General features: G+C 38.1%; 1 protein-coding gene and 1 long non-coding RNA gene across 5 annotated transcripts in view; one reads left to right on the top strand and one right to left on the bottom strand.

Moving 5' to 3' along the window:
* LOC146486459 (uncharacterized) overlaps nt 1-4688 on the top strand; it is an 11554-nt gene extending 6866 nt beyond the window's left edge. Inside the window, exons 1-3 of one of the 3 annotated variants that reach the window (XR_014860516.1) lie at nt 3012-3200; nt 3906-3968; nt 4484-4688. This is a non-coding gene — a long non-coding RNA (uncharacterized LOC146486459). Of the gene's footprint in view, nt 1-3011; nt 3204-3905; nt 3969-4483 lie in introns of those variants that run through there. The other 2 variants (XR_014860510.1, XR_014860514.1) reach the window with 2 other exon arrangements.
* The window catches only part of LOC146486458 (uncharacterized), a 14170-nt gene extending 3204 nt beyond the window's left edge, over nt 1-10966 (bottom strand). The window contains exons 1-4 of one of the 2 annotated variants that reach the window (XM_085100991.1): nt 10812-10966; nt 10274-10520; nt 8416-8472; nt 5693-6240 (exon numbers count right to left, since the gene is read on the bottom strand). In XM_085100991.1, coding sequence (XP_084957117.1) covers nt 6218-6240; nt 8416-8472; nt 10274-10520; nt 10812-10922 — 438 coding nt within the window. In that variant the 5' untranslated portion in view covers nt 10923-10966 and the 3' untranslated portion in view covers nt 5693-6217. Of the gene's footprint in view, nt 1-343; nt 401-5692; nt 6241-8415; nt 8473-10273; nt 10521-10811 lie in introns of those variants that run through there. The other variant, XM_085100990.1, reaches the window with a different exon arrangement.
* Between the last annotated feature and the right edge of the window lie 6166 nt (nt 10967-17132).

Raw genomic sequence — 17132 nt, 5'->3', positions numbered from 1 at the left:
CTTTTGACTGCGCTGCATGTGTCCGCCTTAAGGATTTAATCGTTCCTGTAACGAGGCCCATCTTGTGAGAAGCGTTTCCAGAATGCCCAAAGTTTGTTCATAGCAAAAAATAAAACAGTAAACTAACTATTAAGTACTTTAATGCAACCCAAACGATTAGCTCTTACCAGCAACGTAAGTATTACTGCGTACAAAAACTCTTTTAAATTTAATCACAGAAGCAAGGATGATAATCTGTGCTTGCGCTTCAAAAAATATTTTTGTGGCCTCTTTTGCTTGAACTTATCCTTCCGTCGCAAAAAAGAAAACCAAAACAAGACCTTAACAGAAACCGAGTACTCACGTAATTGTTGGACATAGGTCACGCCCTTGAACTCTGCATAAGATATGGGCCCATCACCTGGAAGGAGAAAATATATGCACCTTCTAGATCTTATAATGCTTTTTAGTCTACCTTCTTACCGTCCGTCCATCGAGATTTAGGAATGTTATGGTTTGCTTAAGAAAAAATTTAGTCTGTATATTATAAATCCAGCTTCAAATTGCATACAACGTCGTGGTACCCTGCTAGCAGAACCTTTCTCAACTCCATGAGAGAGGAAAGGCTCTGCAGAGGTCGTAGCTAGTTTTTATTGGACATGCGCTAGTTTTTGCTTTTATAATCAGTTCCAAGCCTAAGCTAAATCGCGACAGCTCAAAAAAAGGACTGCCCAACAACGAAAACAACAAGCTCTCTATAACAAAAAAAAATTTTTTTTTTCAGATCAGCCCTTGATTACCTCTTGTTTACCTCTGAAAACTAAACGTTATCAATTTTCGCTTCTACGAAAAACTGCCTACAAGCCATTTCAGTTGCTGTGAGATTCATTTTGAAGGGCATTTATTGACCCGAACTAACTTATTTTCTAAACTTTTTGCAAAAGCTTTTAGGAAAGCGAGGAATTGGTCAATAAAATACAATTCCAAACAAGTTAAAACCAAACATGAATGCAAGCAATCTACATTACCATAAACTCCCAGAATATCTCGAAAATTTCCAAGAAAGTCTTAGAGGCCGTGAAGTATTCCTTAGGCTTCTCTCGATTACTAACTCCAAAACAGAAGGTGCGTAAAAGTCTCGTCAAACACGGGTTCAAAGAAAGTCCTTGGCAAAAAATTTCGAATCCATTTTGCCTTGGTGTAGTGGACTCAGCCTTGTCCTTCGGTTTATCATCAAAACTAATTGGCGTATCCACCGTCAGCAGAAAAGATACAAAGAATAGCAAAGGTTTGATTAAATCTTATTATTGACTCTCTATGAGGGTATTTCGCATTTCGGAGTATCTTTTGACCTTCACAAATCGCCAACAAGGATTTCGCCATTTGTGTTTGCCCACAGGAAGCAAAACCTGACTTGGGTATGGTGCTCGCTCGATACAAGGTCCAGGGAAGCTGAATTTATTGTAATTTAAATTTGCTAATGATTATAAAGCTCCAAAAAACAGCTTTGTAGAGATTTCATCCTCTGAAGAGAACTCGCCCAGAGTGACTGGCAAGTTGTCACTTTCTTGTCCCATCTTGCATCGCGATCCCACAACCCTCACAACGTCCAAAGCAGGTGGAAGTCTGAGGCCAATGAAGTGAATTTTAACAAATTCACCAGGCAAATTGTTGTTAAAAAAGGCAATTAAAAGTCTGGCAAGGTAACAAGATAATTAAAACTTTTAACTGGTCGAAGCACCGAGTAATTTAAATAATGGAAATACTTAATAAAAGGGTGAGACGCCGAAATTAAAATTGCTAATGCTATTAAAAAAAAAACTAAACAGGTGAACGGTCTATCACAAAAAAGGATTGGTGGGCTGAAAAAAAGGAAAATGTATGTGAAAAAGTTGATCTTCGAGTTGCAATAACACACGGCATCCATTCTTTCAGGTATTATGAGGCGAAAAAATGGGACGGTAGACCGGAATAAATGCAATCTGTCAAAAATGTTGAAAAATTCAACGACAATCTTTGCAACTTGGATCTTTTACTTTTTGCTGTCAATTTTGTTATTTAACCTGTTTTAGTGTAACTATTGACTTAGTCTTATTTATTTTTGTCCATTTTTATGTAAGCATAAAAATACTACCCTGAAATCCGAATGAAAAGAAGTTAACATTTTGCTTGTTTAATAGTTACCTAGGAAGTGTCGCGAGCGGCACCTTTTAAGCTCCTTCCACCCCCGAAAAGATAATAAAACTTCAACAGGTGTAACATTAATTAGTGTCATTAGTTTAAAGAGGAAATGTTACCTACTTTTAGAATCGCTTTGAATAGCCGAAAAACAAATTAGTTTGTATAGATGGAAAAAAATTACCCTACTAGTACACAGAAACTAGTATTAATTATCTTCGGCAGCAGATGGCTAGGATGGAAATGGGTTGTAATTTGAATAAATTGTTCTTCCTGTGTTGGATTATAGTTTGTTATTACGCCTCGGCGAAATCACCTAATATCTTCCTTTCACGTGGTCTAAGAACACCTATATAAGAAGAAAGATTCTTTGTCGAAAATGTGAGAAATTTTAAGCAAAGTACAGCAAAATCCTCGTGCCTGTGCCCCTTAAGCAGTTATGTCAGCAAATTAAGACGTACATGGAAGCTGTGCCTTCGAAACATCTTGGAGGAAGCAGATGAAATACAAGGCCATTGTTACTGTTAAGCGAGCTACAGGTATTTTTTAGCTTTATTTGGATCGCAAGTATCGCTTACGGACTGGCGTTCCTGTTGTTAGGAGCTCGTCTACATCACATTCTATCCGCCGCCGTATTTTTTGCTTGCATGATCATTAACCTGCTTGTATAGCTTCAATTTCAACTGGTCAATTAGAGCTCAAGATTTGAGGCGGTGAACTGACAACAAACAGTTCGTGGATTTTTATTGGCCATTCATAATGTCATTTATATATTTGAGGCGGTGAACTGACAACAAACAGTTCGTGGATTTTTATTGGCCATTCATAATGTCATTTATAAAAACTTTGCGAACAAGATGCCAGAACCTGAAATATAAAATCTTGTTGGACGGCAACGGGAGGGAACGCCAAATTTTGATCGCGACATATACTTCAGAGCGTTTGGAAGCGTTACAATGAAGAAAGCTACAGCAGTTTGTTGCGTTATGATTGTCTTATTCCTAGCCACGTTGATGAACGTTGATGGCTATGTACCTGGAAACGTAGTGAGTCAATGAGTGTCTGCCTAATCCCTATAACCTGCTATAGCTGTGTCTTCAAAAGTCTGATCCCTATTTATGTCTTTCATACAATAATCCCTAAATCCATATAATTCGGTCACCACGTATCTCAACCACAACTTGATGGCTTAAAAAAATGTAATGAACTGTATTTTCCATCATGTGTGTTTACGCGTAATTTGTCAAGAATGAAGCAAGCCAATAAACGTACATCTATTTCTTACTGGGATTAAGTTCTCTCCATCTCAAATTCGTCCGAGAAACTGGAGTTTTTAAAGACGATGTTTACGAATACAAGAGCTTTTTGTAAGGTTTTTGAATACGGAAGAAACGCAGATCTTAGTAGTGGCCGAACACTGGGAGTAACCGCGCAGTTTTTAAAGATAATCGAGCTTCAGTTTGGACCCAAAATGCCATGCATTGTTTTTTTTATCTTAGAGCCCTCTGTTCCTGTAATAAAGGTTATCATTCAAGAAATTTTGAAATTGATGTAGCACTCCAAAACCGCAACCTGATAGTGTTAAGCGAAGCGTAAAGTACAGTGGCGCAATGCTATGGAACAACCTTTCCGAATTTACTAAAAGAGCGGCCGGAAGCGTTACAACGATGGATACTTTGAGGTTAGAGTAAGAGTTTTGAGGTTAGAGTAAACTATTTCTGTTTGGTTTTTTGTTTGTTTGCTTTCAGGGCCGCCGGATGCGTGTCAACGATGGCTACTTTGAGGACGCGAGCAGGAAAGGAATAACGGAGGTAGGCGTCGGGAAGCTCTCAGCTGTCTCACGTTTACCTACTTTGGCCTTAGAGAATGCACGACAGCCACGGCAAAGAAAATGTCTAATGAAGAAACACTTGCTCTAAGTGCGTTAGCGATCAACTTTGAGGTGTTTACAAAACGTATCGATACGACAAACCATAGTGCAATATTTGCCACTTAGACTTAAAAGCCTTTCATTTCATTTTGAGGTTTCAGCCATTCAATTTGGCTCCATCTCTCACACTTGCAGAATGATGGAGTACTCACGATTTATTTCATAATGATGAAAGAAATGCGAACGGTCGTAAAATCTCTCCTTGTCTAAAATAAATGTGTGTAATGCATTGCAAGTTATGCCTCAAAGTTTAAACGATTATATATCAGAATTCATAATTTCTTTTAAAAAGAAAGCGGAAAACTTTAAGGTATCCATTTTAGCTATTCTCACCCGAAACTGAATTCAGTAACAATGCAATGAGTAACATTGGATATTTATGTTTGTTTTTAACAGAAGCGAGAGGAGATGCGGAGGAACATTTGTGAATTTGCCCGTACTTTGGACTGCGACAGGGAACTTAACGATAAATGATGATCCTTTCGGAACTAGACCCGATCGGAACAAAGCATGATTAAATTATCGTAAATACCATTAAGTTATTAACGTGGAAGTGTAACGGAAAAATGAGAATAAATAAGAATAAACTACTGTAATTCAAGCTGTTTAGTTCTCTCTGTCTTTGTCTCTTTCTGTCCCACTCCAACGAATGACCTTATGAAACATGCCCGCGCTACTTCTTACTTCTTTTAGAAAAGAATACCGTGAAGATGGAGTCAAAACACTGACGAATTAACAAAGCGCTATTTAAAAAAAAAGAGAGAGGGAAAAGATGAAAATTGACATGAACTTCGCGAGCGAGTTATAACCAAAACGTATTTAATTTCCCATGACCTCTGATCGAGAAGCGGTATAGAACACAAGTTGTCCCACTTTAAATTATTTTCCAAACTGTGCAATAGTTTAAAATAACTGCCGGCTAAATCCATACATAAATTTAACTGATGAACGTCAGATAGGGAACAAAGGTGTTCCATTCTGTTTGCAAATAAACGCGAGAAATAAATTTCGTACACGCAAACATGTCTCACAATAGGATCTTCCCGCTGGGCCGAACACAGAGCAACTGTAGAAGCATAAAATTCATTCTCCATAAAATAAGAAGCTGCTTAAGCCCCTCGCTCAAATAAATTTGATAAAATTATTATTATGATTGTATTTAAGATTTTAAAAATGAGAAATACTAATATTATTAGTACAAAATGCTTTCATAAGAAACGCATTTCGTCCCATATGTTCGCGGCAGGGCAAAACCGACAGCACGGCAAGAACAGACATTAGCATAGATATAACAACAACTACACATTCATTTCTTCGTTTCTCAGTGGATTTTATTAAAAGTTACCTAGGCATAAGCGCAGACACAATAAAATGTAAAAGGATCCCTACGCCTGGTTTTCTAAGCGAAATAAAATTAGGTATTTTTATGTCGACGTGAGAAAGGCGCGACAGAAAGATGGCCGTAAGATAACGACTTCAATGCACAAAAGCGCATGTCTCAGTGATTCCTTGCCGAAACCAAATGAGAAAATGAATTAAGGTGTTTGTTCATGGACCATCGATGTGGAACGAGATTCCTAAGGCTATAAGAATAGCTTCAAAATGTTTGACAAACAGTTAAAAAAGTATTTGATTAAAAGAGCTTATGACATTTAGTGACGCTTTTTTTTTAATTTTTAATTCGTGATTGTGGAGCGCTTTTTAATATATTATGTAATTAGCGCTATATAAATTATTATTATTATTATTATTATTATTATTATTATTATTATTTGTTCCTCTTATGTTAATTCCGTGCTTGTCATAACGTTACTTTTTTTGTCGTTCTCCCCAGATGGGCTCTTAGTCATGGTTTGTTTATTTAACACTAGTGCTTGCTTGGAAAACCAGGCATCATAGTTGTCACAATAATTGTTTTATCGAAGTGTTCGCTGCCGTATTTGCGATTTCTTGGTCAGAAGACCATGGGCGGTGTTCTTGCGCCTATGTTTTCCGTCTCTAACTGCAACTTAGCTACAATAATCACACTACGTCTTTAATTTAATGCTCGTTTAGAAACAAAACATTTTTTCCTTTCGAAAACTGTCGAAGACGTTATGTCCGTATAGGCCAGCAATGTTTCCTATAGCTTCAGGTACAAGTCAGGTTCGTTACTGCAAAAAAAGTAAATGAATCGAATAAATAAATGAATATATTTATTAATTAATTAATTAATTAATTAATTAATTAATAAAGAACAGATATGGATCAGCATGAAAAATAATCTGCGCCTGGTTGTATAAGGCTCCCAGAGTAATGCATAATTTCTGGACAGCCAAGACACAGTTGTTCTGAAACAGAGAGGCGTTATATCTAGTCGATAAATAGTCTTAAAATTAAAAAAAAATAGAAAATGGAATGACATGGAAATCTTAAAATCCTGCTAGATATACTTAACAATTATTCCACGAGCGCGCGTTGGATATGAGATGATAGATAGCCAACGAGGCGCGTAGCGCCGAGTTGGCTATAATCATCTCATATCCAACAAGCGCAAGTGGAATAATTGTTTTATTAAAAAAAACCGAGAAATATTGCTAGATCCTACTGATTTCGCTGTGCAAGAACGACCAGAAGGCAATTTAATGGTCGCCATTTCTCGGCCATGGTATAATTGCTCATATACCATGGCCGCTAAGCCAATCAAATCCCTCGAATTGCATTATACAATGATGCAGTTTTTAATAATATCTGATATAATAAGATCATTAAGTGAATATTCGCTAGTGGGGTATCAAACAAACAATAATATTATCGACGGATTATGAAAAAGGGAATTTGATCTACATGTTTTTTTACAGGTAATTACATGAGGCCGAGTACAATTAAGGATTAATTGCACGAGTGTTTTCAAATTTTTGAACAAAAAAAAAAGAACAACGCCAATGATTAAGGCAGAAACTTCGAACGAGCGTCCACGTTTATTCAACCGAGAATCAAAATGCAAAACTAACACACTCGCGAAGCGAACAGGTAACCAAGGTAACAATAGAGATATGCGAACTATGGTGTGAACTAAAGCGTGAACTATGCACAACAATAAAACTATGCGAGTAATGGCGCAATTAATCCATAATTGTACGATGACTCGTGCGATTATCTCTTTATCACTAAAGGGCAAAATTATACAGAGGAAATCACAAGGGCAGTCTATTTTCACCTGGAAAAAGCCCGTTTAGTGCCACAGGAAATCATCAATCAAATTGAACTGACCAATCGATTCAATGAGATTTTATTCTCCAAAACTGGGTCATGATACACTACCAAAAGTATAGAAAACAAAGCTCATTTAAACGGAGCATTTTTCCCAACAGAAATACAACTAAAAATGCTTTTAACTGAGTCAGAAGCCTGGAACATGAGACTGAATGGCTTACTGCAACGTTGAGCGTTACATTGCAATGGCTGAAAATGTAGACAAGGCTGGAAGCAGAGCTGAACTGACTTTGAAATAGTGATAGTGGGTGGAAATCTTGTCTTGAAGTAAAAGCAGGCTTGACATTGTCGATGATCTTGGACATGATTCTCTGTTCGTTTTCATCACCGCAGTCGTAGTCATCTTAAAGCCTTGCTCGGAGTTGTGACCCATTACAACGGTCTTTCTTACACTGTGGTTAGCTAGATTCTTTTTGAGGCAGACATTTTTTGAAAATGAGTCCTCTTTTATTGTTTTCATTATGTTATTGATTGTATTCTTGCCCATCGGTGTTTTCTTGTACAACACGCCGCTGGTCTGAGACTTGTCGATAACAGCCACGGCAGGTAAAATGGCCCTGTTCACTTCATTTCTTCGTTTTTCTTGTTTTGCTTAAACAAAGCAACGGGGCACCACCTCTCGCCTGTAGCGGATATCTTGGGAGAAGCGCGCCGAGGTTACACCCGAAAACCACCTTTTGGTCTTTGTAGGGTCTTCTTCTTGTCTTTTGTAGGGTTAATAAATTCAATTTATCAATTCCTTCTGCAACAACGCCCATCCTGTGAGAAACGTTTATCAGAATGCCTCAAGATTGTTAAAAAAAAAAACTAAACCAGTCAACTAACTTTGGAGTATTTGAATGTAACCCAGGCGATTAGTTCTTACCAGCAACGTAAGGGAAGCACAAGTTTAAGATTGCATACACAGACCCTTTTAAAGGCAAGAGCAAAAACAGGGATCATTATCCTTGTGGGCCTTCATTGTGCTTGCGCATTAACTGAATATTCGTGTGAACTGTTTTACTTCAGTGAACTTATCCTTTCGTCCCAAAAATGAAAACCAAAAAAAAAACTTTAACAGAAATAGTACTCACGTGATAGCCGGACGTTGGTCACGTGCTCGAACTCTGCAAAGGATATGGACCCATCACCTGGAACCAGAAAAAAATACACCTTCTAGATCTAGTAATTCGCTTTAATTAAGAAAACAGTTAGTCTGTACGTTATAAATCCAGCTTCAAATTGCATACATCGTCGTAGTACCCTGCTAGGAGAGCCTTTCTCAACTCCATGAGAGAAGAGAGGCTCTGCGGAGATCGAGTCAAGTCTTTATTGGGCATGCGCTAGCTGTTGCTTTTAGAAGCCAAATATTGTGTATCATCTTTAATGTATTTACGTTGTATTTTTTGGTTAATGGCAAAAATAAATGAATTGAATTGAATTGAACTGAAAGCTAAATCGCGGCAGCTCAAAAAAGCGACCGTCAAGCAACAAAAACAACAATCTCTCTCTAACTAAAAAACAGTTATTCAGGTAAGCCCTCGTTTATGTCTGAAAACTAAACGCGTTCAATTTTCGCTTCGAGAAAAGCTTCCTACAAGCCATTTTAATTTCTGTCAGAGTCATCATGAACGGCATTTATTGACCCGAACTGTGTAATTTTCCAAAACGTTTGTAAAAGGTATTAGGAAAGCGAAGAATTGGACAATAAAAAAACGGTTCCGAACAAATTTAAAATAAAACATCTGCATGCATGCACAAACTCCCAGAATCGCTCGAACATTTCAAAGCTTGAGCCGCGAAGTATTCTTTAGGGTTTCTTCCGGTTACTAATTCTAAAACAGAAGGTGCGTAACAGAGCCTCGTTAAACTCGGGTTCTGAACCCGAAGAAAGTCCTTCGCAGAAACTTCGAAACCATTTTTCATTAGTGTAGTGTCTTGGTGTAGCCTTGTCCTTCGGTTTATCAACATAGCTAATTTGCAAACCACAAAACCGGTTTGACGACAGAAAACGGGAGTGACTAGCCCATAAAGTTAAGGCAGTAGCGTCCTGAAAGACTTGACTCGATTTCTCCTCCTTCTTTGGGGATTCAACAGCCTCTGCTCGCAAGGTGCGTGGCGGTTGTTTCCTCTCTCATTAGAATCAGATCTTCTAGAATGGAGATTTGTCCGCGCAAATTGGTACATCAATTCTTTTGGTTTTAAATTTACATGCGAACAATAAACAACCGATTTATGAACAAAAATAGAAAAGATGAAAAGTGCAGCAGCACCTACTGGAACTTCCAAAGAAAATGAATGAAAAGTGAGTAGCTTCTAAACAAAAGCACGCAAATCGCTGACATGATTAAATAACTATCTGTACCGATTTCAATCGTACAGTGACTAAAACTTTACAAAATAATTCCCTTGGAAGCTCTTAGAGTAGTGTCCCTGCAAGGAAAATTTCAAATACAAGACTCCTGCTGGCAGCATCCTGTGAACGAATTCTGGGATGAGTTGTATTCACGGCTTTCGCGAGAATGGGAGAAACGTTCGCCCCAATAAAAGTACCTTCTGCGCACCAATTGGATTCTCGGACTACTAAATTATAGCCACATCCGAAACCTTGTCATTTAATACCGATGAGTCTATATGTGACATTCTGCATAATGCTAGGATGAGTAATGTCAAAAGTGTCGCGTGTGCACATCAAGAGATAGATAGAAAAAAAGGAGAACTGTAGCTTATTACACGCCATCAGCAACGGACGAAGACGTCCGCAGTTTATAAGAGTAAAACACCAAATTTCACACACAATGACATGAACTATGTTTTGGGGGTTTAACTTCTCCAGACTCTCCTGCTACCTGCTACACCCGTTTAAGTTCTGTTTACTTAACCGCGATGATCTCCCATCCATAAAAAAGTAATTCGACTTCTGTTATTCATTGCTCTGACAGTTCGACTCACCGTCCTTGTCGAGATAGTTGAAATTTTCTCTTGTAAAGAGTTTGTAGCCCTCAAACGCCAGGCACTTTTCGCTTCCGTCTGGTGATGTGTCGGGAGACTGTGATGGAAAATTAGAAGGCATCACTGTGGAACCCAGTGATACCTCAGGACTTGATTCATTTAAGTAAACATTGTGGCGTCGCCTACGGCGTCCAAACTCACATTTAACCAGTACCCCACCCACGTTATTGCACCCATTACGGTTTTTCTGTAGATATAAAAGAAGGAAACAAATATTTAGTATATAGTTAATTCAAAAATTAAAAATGTTACGTTCTACTCTCCAATTCAAATTGCCGGTGTATCGCAGAGGCTACAAGAAATGCCAGAGGGAACAGCAAAAATGCACAAGGAACAGGGGCTCGCAACATCCTCCAGGGATAGGCTCCCACTTAAAATAAGTATAAAATAATTGTTTTTATAATCGACTAAACGCAATCTTATGAAAACGGTAGTCATGTCCAAAAAAGAGAAAAAGATCCTAGTAAAATTCTCATACCTTAATCCTAACGATAGCTGTAACCTTCGCGCTGCCGCAGCTCTCTGTTTGTATTACAAACCCAAACAGAATGAGAGAAACAACAAACCAAACCGCCAATTCTTTCACCATTGTAACACAAAACACTCTAAAGGGAGAAAAAATGGAAAAAGTATAATATTCCATGTTCTGTTCCACTTAAAAATTGGAAATAATTAAATCAAAGCCATTTTTAAAAATTAAAGTCAGTAGGCCAACTATAGTTGTTTGTCTCTCTTTTCTTACCGTCAAAAGCCCTCTCTTCTGTTCTCGCAATTTTTTTTTTTTCGGTATTTGCCTGTTCCTTCTTAACAGAAACGTGTCTTTAAATACCGGTGATCGATATTAGCTTAGCTGTTTGTGTTTACTTTCTCACGTCATCCACAAACAATACGTTCTCGAACATTTTATCCGTCTCGTGAAATTATCAAACTGCAAGTTTACAACTGTACCATGTCCTTTCCAAAACAATAAAACTTGTTCTTTATAATCATTCGCAACTTTTAATTATATTTTTTAAATACTCATGGTGACCCAAATATGGTCAACTTTCAACATGGGACTGCGTTAGCACGTAGGAAAAAGGGAATTAAAACATCAAGCTTACGAGAATGTATGAGAATGCGCAAAATGTGCTCTAAATGCCATAATTTTAGACGACTCCAGATAAAACTGATTCACCTTGTGTATGTCATCATGTTTGAAGGGGAATGGAGGAGGTAAATCTCACCTACACTCTTTTTTTATAAGAACGTCTTATTTTGAGGCTGAGGCTGAACATTCTTATTATTGTTGGCTATTTAAGCCTGAGAAGTTCTTAAGTAATCTTTTATAGTATTTTAACAAATCTATGCGGACGTGACCAAGACACCTGTTAATTGGGTTAATTGGACAATATAGACTGAATTTTTTCAAGTATTATTTTATGCGCATTTTATACTGTTCATTTAAAAAATATTTGGTTGGAATATAAATGTTCTTAACGGACTGTCAGCCTGGGTAATATTCTTAGTATATACTTAAATTTTAGTTAATCTTAGCGTCAACGTTCTTTTAAAGAGGTTCTTATTAAAACAGAAAGAGTTTACTCCGTTTCAGGAACACACAACAATCTGCATAACATGGTGCACCAAATAAGCCAGTGTTAATTAGAATCCTTTGAAAACACGGCATCGTCATTCATATTTTATGCATTGAATATATATTCCACTTATTATTTTATATTGTGTACGTTTAAACCTGGTTAATTAACCGATTGATGATTGAAAACGAAAGACTGTCATGTATCTTTCCGAATACAACACTAAGTGCCTTCATTTATCAAGAGCGAGCTACAAGAGAGTACCCTCGGGGGTACTATTCGGAATTTTTGATGGAGGTGTGCGGCACGGTTCGCCAAACTCTAACCCCATTTCAGACAAAAATATGTAACTTTCCTGTACCCTTTCTCAGACCTCGCCTCTAAAATTCATAGCCATTTTCAGACCTGGTTTCTAGAATCCACACCCGTTTTTATAAAATCGGAAATGTGGAAAGCATAAGGACGATATAAAATTGACAATTAAACGAACAGTTTCGCGCTGATAGAGTCAGCTTGGTTGTTTGGTGTCAGTCTATTTTTTTTAATGATGACCCAAATGATGCAAAACGCTAATCGTAAAAATATTGAAAAGGGACTGGAGTCCTGGGTTAGTGAAGGGGGGGGGGGGGGGGAGTGGAAAAGAAAATATTTGGTTTTATCAAATACGTTCGTAAAGTAAATTGGACCGTAAATCGATTCTAGAGCTGACGTATCGAGCACTCCCCTTGGTCAGTGCGAATCACCCTGAAAAAGGGCTAGCGCTTGAAATGACGGTTTATGGGTAGTTCAGCTATATTGTAAGAGTTGAAAAAATTAACTCGATAAAATTTCAGTGACAGTGGGTTTGCCGTCGGTTGCGCTTCATACAGAAAGAACGAATGTATCAAGAAAAATATCAAAATCAATAGGCATAATTTTGCCTTCCAAAAACCTCCTTACGTTCTTTGTACTATAGTTTAGATCACTCTAATTTAAAACGTATCATTATCCTTCAAAAGAAAATGATTATAATCTCAAAACCCTGACCCTATTTCAGACAAAAATATGTAACTTTCTGGTACCCTTTCTCAAGCCTCGCTCCTGGTTTCTTGAATCCACACCCGTTTTTATAAAATCGGAAATGTGGAAAGGTACTTAAGTTCAAGTATGAGAACGATAGGACATTGACAATTAAACGAACACTTTCGCGCTGATAGAGTCAGCTTGGTTGTTTAGTGTCAGTCTATTATTTTTAATGATGCAAAAAATGATGCAAAATGCTCATCGTAAAAATATTTAAAAGGAACTGTGGTCCTGGGTTAGTGGGGGGGGGGGGGGAGTGGAAAGGAATATATTTGGTAATTCTAGAGCGGACGTATCGAGCACTAGTCCTTCGTAAGAGCGAATCACTCTGAAATAGGGCTAGCACTCGAAATGACAGTTCGTGGGTAATTCGGCTATATTGTATAAGAGTTCAAAAAATAAATAAATAAAATAAAACAAAAAAGAGCTCAAAAAATAACTTGAATATATTTCAGTGACAATGGGGTTGCCGGCGGTTGCTCAAGTTCTCGGGTGTTTCATACAGAACGAATATGTCAAGAAAAATAGGCATAATTTTAGCCTTCCAAAAACCTCCCTACGTTCTTTGTGTTATGGTTTAGTTTACCCTTACTTGATACATTGTTTCAGTATGGGGATCGACAAATCACTCTTATATAAAACGTATCATTATCCTTCAAAAGAAAATGATCTTTTCAAAGAACAGATGACTTTAACTTTTAGCTGTGCGTATAGTTTGGAGAGCACGAGAGAAGCGTAAGAGTTGCTCGAGGCGTAGCCGAAAGCAACTCTCGCTCCTTGAGTGCTCTCCAAACTTCCCAAGTGCATCCATAACTCGATATACGCACAGCTAAAAGCATGAACCAATTCTTTTCTGACATAGTGAAAATAAAGTAAACGATCCCTGGAAAACAGGTTTTGTTCCTGATAAATTACAAAATTCTCTGAAAAAAAAAAAAGGTGAAAGTGGTTTCTCATAACGGTTTAATCTTAACGTTTCATTAACTTCGACAAGCTCTTATAAATATACATTTTTTATGGTGTTGTCTCTCTGTAACATAACATAGCGCGCGCATGCTTCCTTCACCCGACTTGCACACGTCATCGGATGGACGCACGGCCGTGCGTATGTTGAGAAATGTACCATGATGACGCAAATAGAAATAAGATTACGATGCGCGCGCGCTATGTTATAATGTTCAATGTTCAAAGTGTGTATGAACTGTGTTGGATTCCGTAAGGAATATATAAAAGAGACAGCCGGCCCGTCATGACTACATTGTACACTGTAATTAAATTAATAAAGCAATGGTTTCAGTTTTGCTGTTCGGGTATCAGTTTACATGAACTCTCTCTAAGGCGGACACCTCTCTAAGGCGGACAGTAAATCTGGTACCGAGGGTGCCCGCCTGTGTTGGATGAACTTTTGTGTTTTCTTTCTTGCCCTGAATTTGACATCCTTCCAATATATCTTTTTTTCTGGAATCTTTCTTCTTGGCTTTCTTCTTTGTTTTTCGGCGAAATTTGCCCCAAAAATTCCCGCGAAATCGGCCGTTTTCTCCGCGAATTTGTCTCCAAAAATCCCGCGAAATTTGACTTTTTTTCCCACGAATTATCAGAAGCCCTGCTAAAGGGACACTGTCACGGGATGACATGCCCAGTACTGTTCTCTCTCAGAAACTCTCTCGGGCTGCGAATTTATGTTAGTCGCCGAAAGGATTCGCTGCAATCGATGGTTTGAAGGTCCAGAGATGTGGATGATCCAGCGCCGGTAGTCACTCACTTGTTGGTATTGACACAACTGATTTGAAAACCTCTCTCATAAATAAGACTCAAATAAATTATTTTCCCAAAGATAAGAAAGTAATTTAAAAGTAAGAGAATGTTGTTTCATTTCTATGCGATGATTTCGAGGGCAAAGGCGACGTTAAATAGGCCAAAGCTTTTGCCGTTTCACTCAACATTTGCCGGGCTCATTGTAACGCGACCGGAACCGACTTTGAGCCGTTAATAATTACGCTCTCGGTTCACTGCAAACGTCTGACATAAATATTATTTCCCCCAAAATATCTCAAAAGATTGCTAAGTTTGAGAGGCCATTTGAAAGCTCCAAAGATAGAAAATTCATCTGCGAAGGCGATGATTTAGTTGGGTTCAATGTAATATTTTTTGTACACTGTGGTAACCTCTCCCACAAATAATATTGTTTTCTTCAATATCATTTCAGTGGTAACCTTCGAGTCTCCCAGAACTGTTTTCTTTACCACAGACAATCACTTAAAGCCGGACACGGAAGAATTGTGAAGAGGGCAAATGAGAAGAAAAGTCTCATTAACGGCGTACACGCAATGTACACGTTCTCACAAACTGCGCAAACAACGTCGATCGTCGCCCACATATTCCCGCCCGCAAATCAGTATCTTGTGAGAAGTGTTATACCTCAAAGCACGACTGAATATACTTTCATTCCTAAATATTCTCTTATGACATATTACCCAGCCTCGTCCTAGCTCGATCTCTCCTTTAAATCGCCTTTCGTGGCGAGTTTCTCCGTTTTCTACCGTGACTGCCGCCACTAGTCGACGCACTTCAAACTTGAAAAATTCAACCTGAACTTTTCAAGTTTCGATTTGAGGAGTTGGCGCATGCGCTTAGGTGACAGTCTGCCTTTAATGCAATGATGAGCTTGAACAGCGTAGCTCCAGTGTTTTGAATAAATTAATAAAAGATGGATTGATTGATCAATCCATTCATTTATTTATTCATTCCTTCATTTATTCACAGTTATTGCCAAAAAACCTCAAATGATAACAACGTCAGGTGAAGGGTATTCGATTGCAACCGAGATGGAACATTTGTTATTTTAGCATTGTCTCTGGCTACTTATCTATTAAGGAAATTGTACGAACTACTACGCACACCCCCAGAGTTATCTCCTGAACTGAAAAGTAGCCTCGGCGTCCACTGTCAGAATACGAGACCAGAAGTTTTAAAATTGCTTCCAATACAATAATAATGGTTTCTAAGCGGCCAATCAGATTATAAGAGTGCTAACAGTCTGTCCCTGGATGAATGGTCTGTCGATCAAAACGGTGACCTGCTTTACAATTTTTATTTATTTAATGAAAGAATATGGCTTTCATCGTTTGATCAATTTAGAAGTACTTATTGTGCCGGCTGCAATAACGTGTTAAACAAGTTATTTAAGAAGCCGAATTGAGGCACATGGATACGTACTGAAACCCTAGTTAACAACCACTGCTGCTGATGGCCAATGCGAACTCTTGGGAATTCAGAGTAGCTTTTCACTTGACATCTGCAAGGTTATCATGATAAATGGTTCTTATTACATAATTTTAAACAATAAATTTTGTTGGGCGAAAAAGTCTGAATACACGGTTATTTGTGCGCGGGCATTATCTGTTCCGAGCAGGAATTGTTTTTCGAGAGAGGCTCGAACGATACTGCGACCTTCGAAGGGCAAAGAGCGTTCAACGATAAACAACTCAAGGTATCTTCAAAGCCGATGAAACGTTTTGTCTATCATACTTTAAATCTTTCCTGAAAGCTTGCTCGGGATGTTGACTTTTTTTAGTGTTTTGCAGGACAGCTTTCGACAACTCTCGAAAACTACCCATGCGAGTCTTGTCTTCCTCAAGATTACTGTCAAAAAAATCCCAGAAGCAAAATGAACAGTAATCTTAGCACAAGAGTATGGACGGATCCTTGTTCGCAGACATTAACTGCAGCGAGAAGCAAACATACAGTGAGAATAAAGTGAACTGATTGGAGAACATCATCTGATATATATAATCAGTTTTCACATGACGTGTTATAACCAACAAACCAACGCCAAATCATTTCATGGGTCATAAAAGAAAACCAACATGGAATCCTTTCGTTCCGTAGTAATTCTCAGACCAAACATCAAAAGGAATGCCTTATGATCAGTAGCTGAAAGTCAAAGATTTGAAAAAAGGACCCACAGGTGAAATCACATCAAACAGTGAACGTTACATCTGGGTTTTTACTTTGATTAAAATACCTCACCTTTGAATCCAAAGGTTCAGATGCATTCCCATTTTTGCCGCACTCCCAAGCTACGAAGCAGGAACAAAGATCACCGACGCTTTTTTCAAAACGATATAAAGGCCTTGGTTCAAATTTCTATTTTTAAAAAA

Source organism: Pavona decussata, unplaced genomic scaffold (genome assembly GCF_977016875.1).
Source record: "Pavona decussata unplaced genomic scaffold, jaPavDecu1.1 SCAFFOLD_21, whole genome shotgun sequence".
NCBI lineage: Eukaryota > Metazoa > Cnidaria > Anthozoa > Scleractinia > Agariciidae > Pavona > Pavona decussata.
This window is presented reverse-complemented; position numbering and strand designations above follow the sequence as displayed.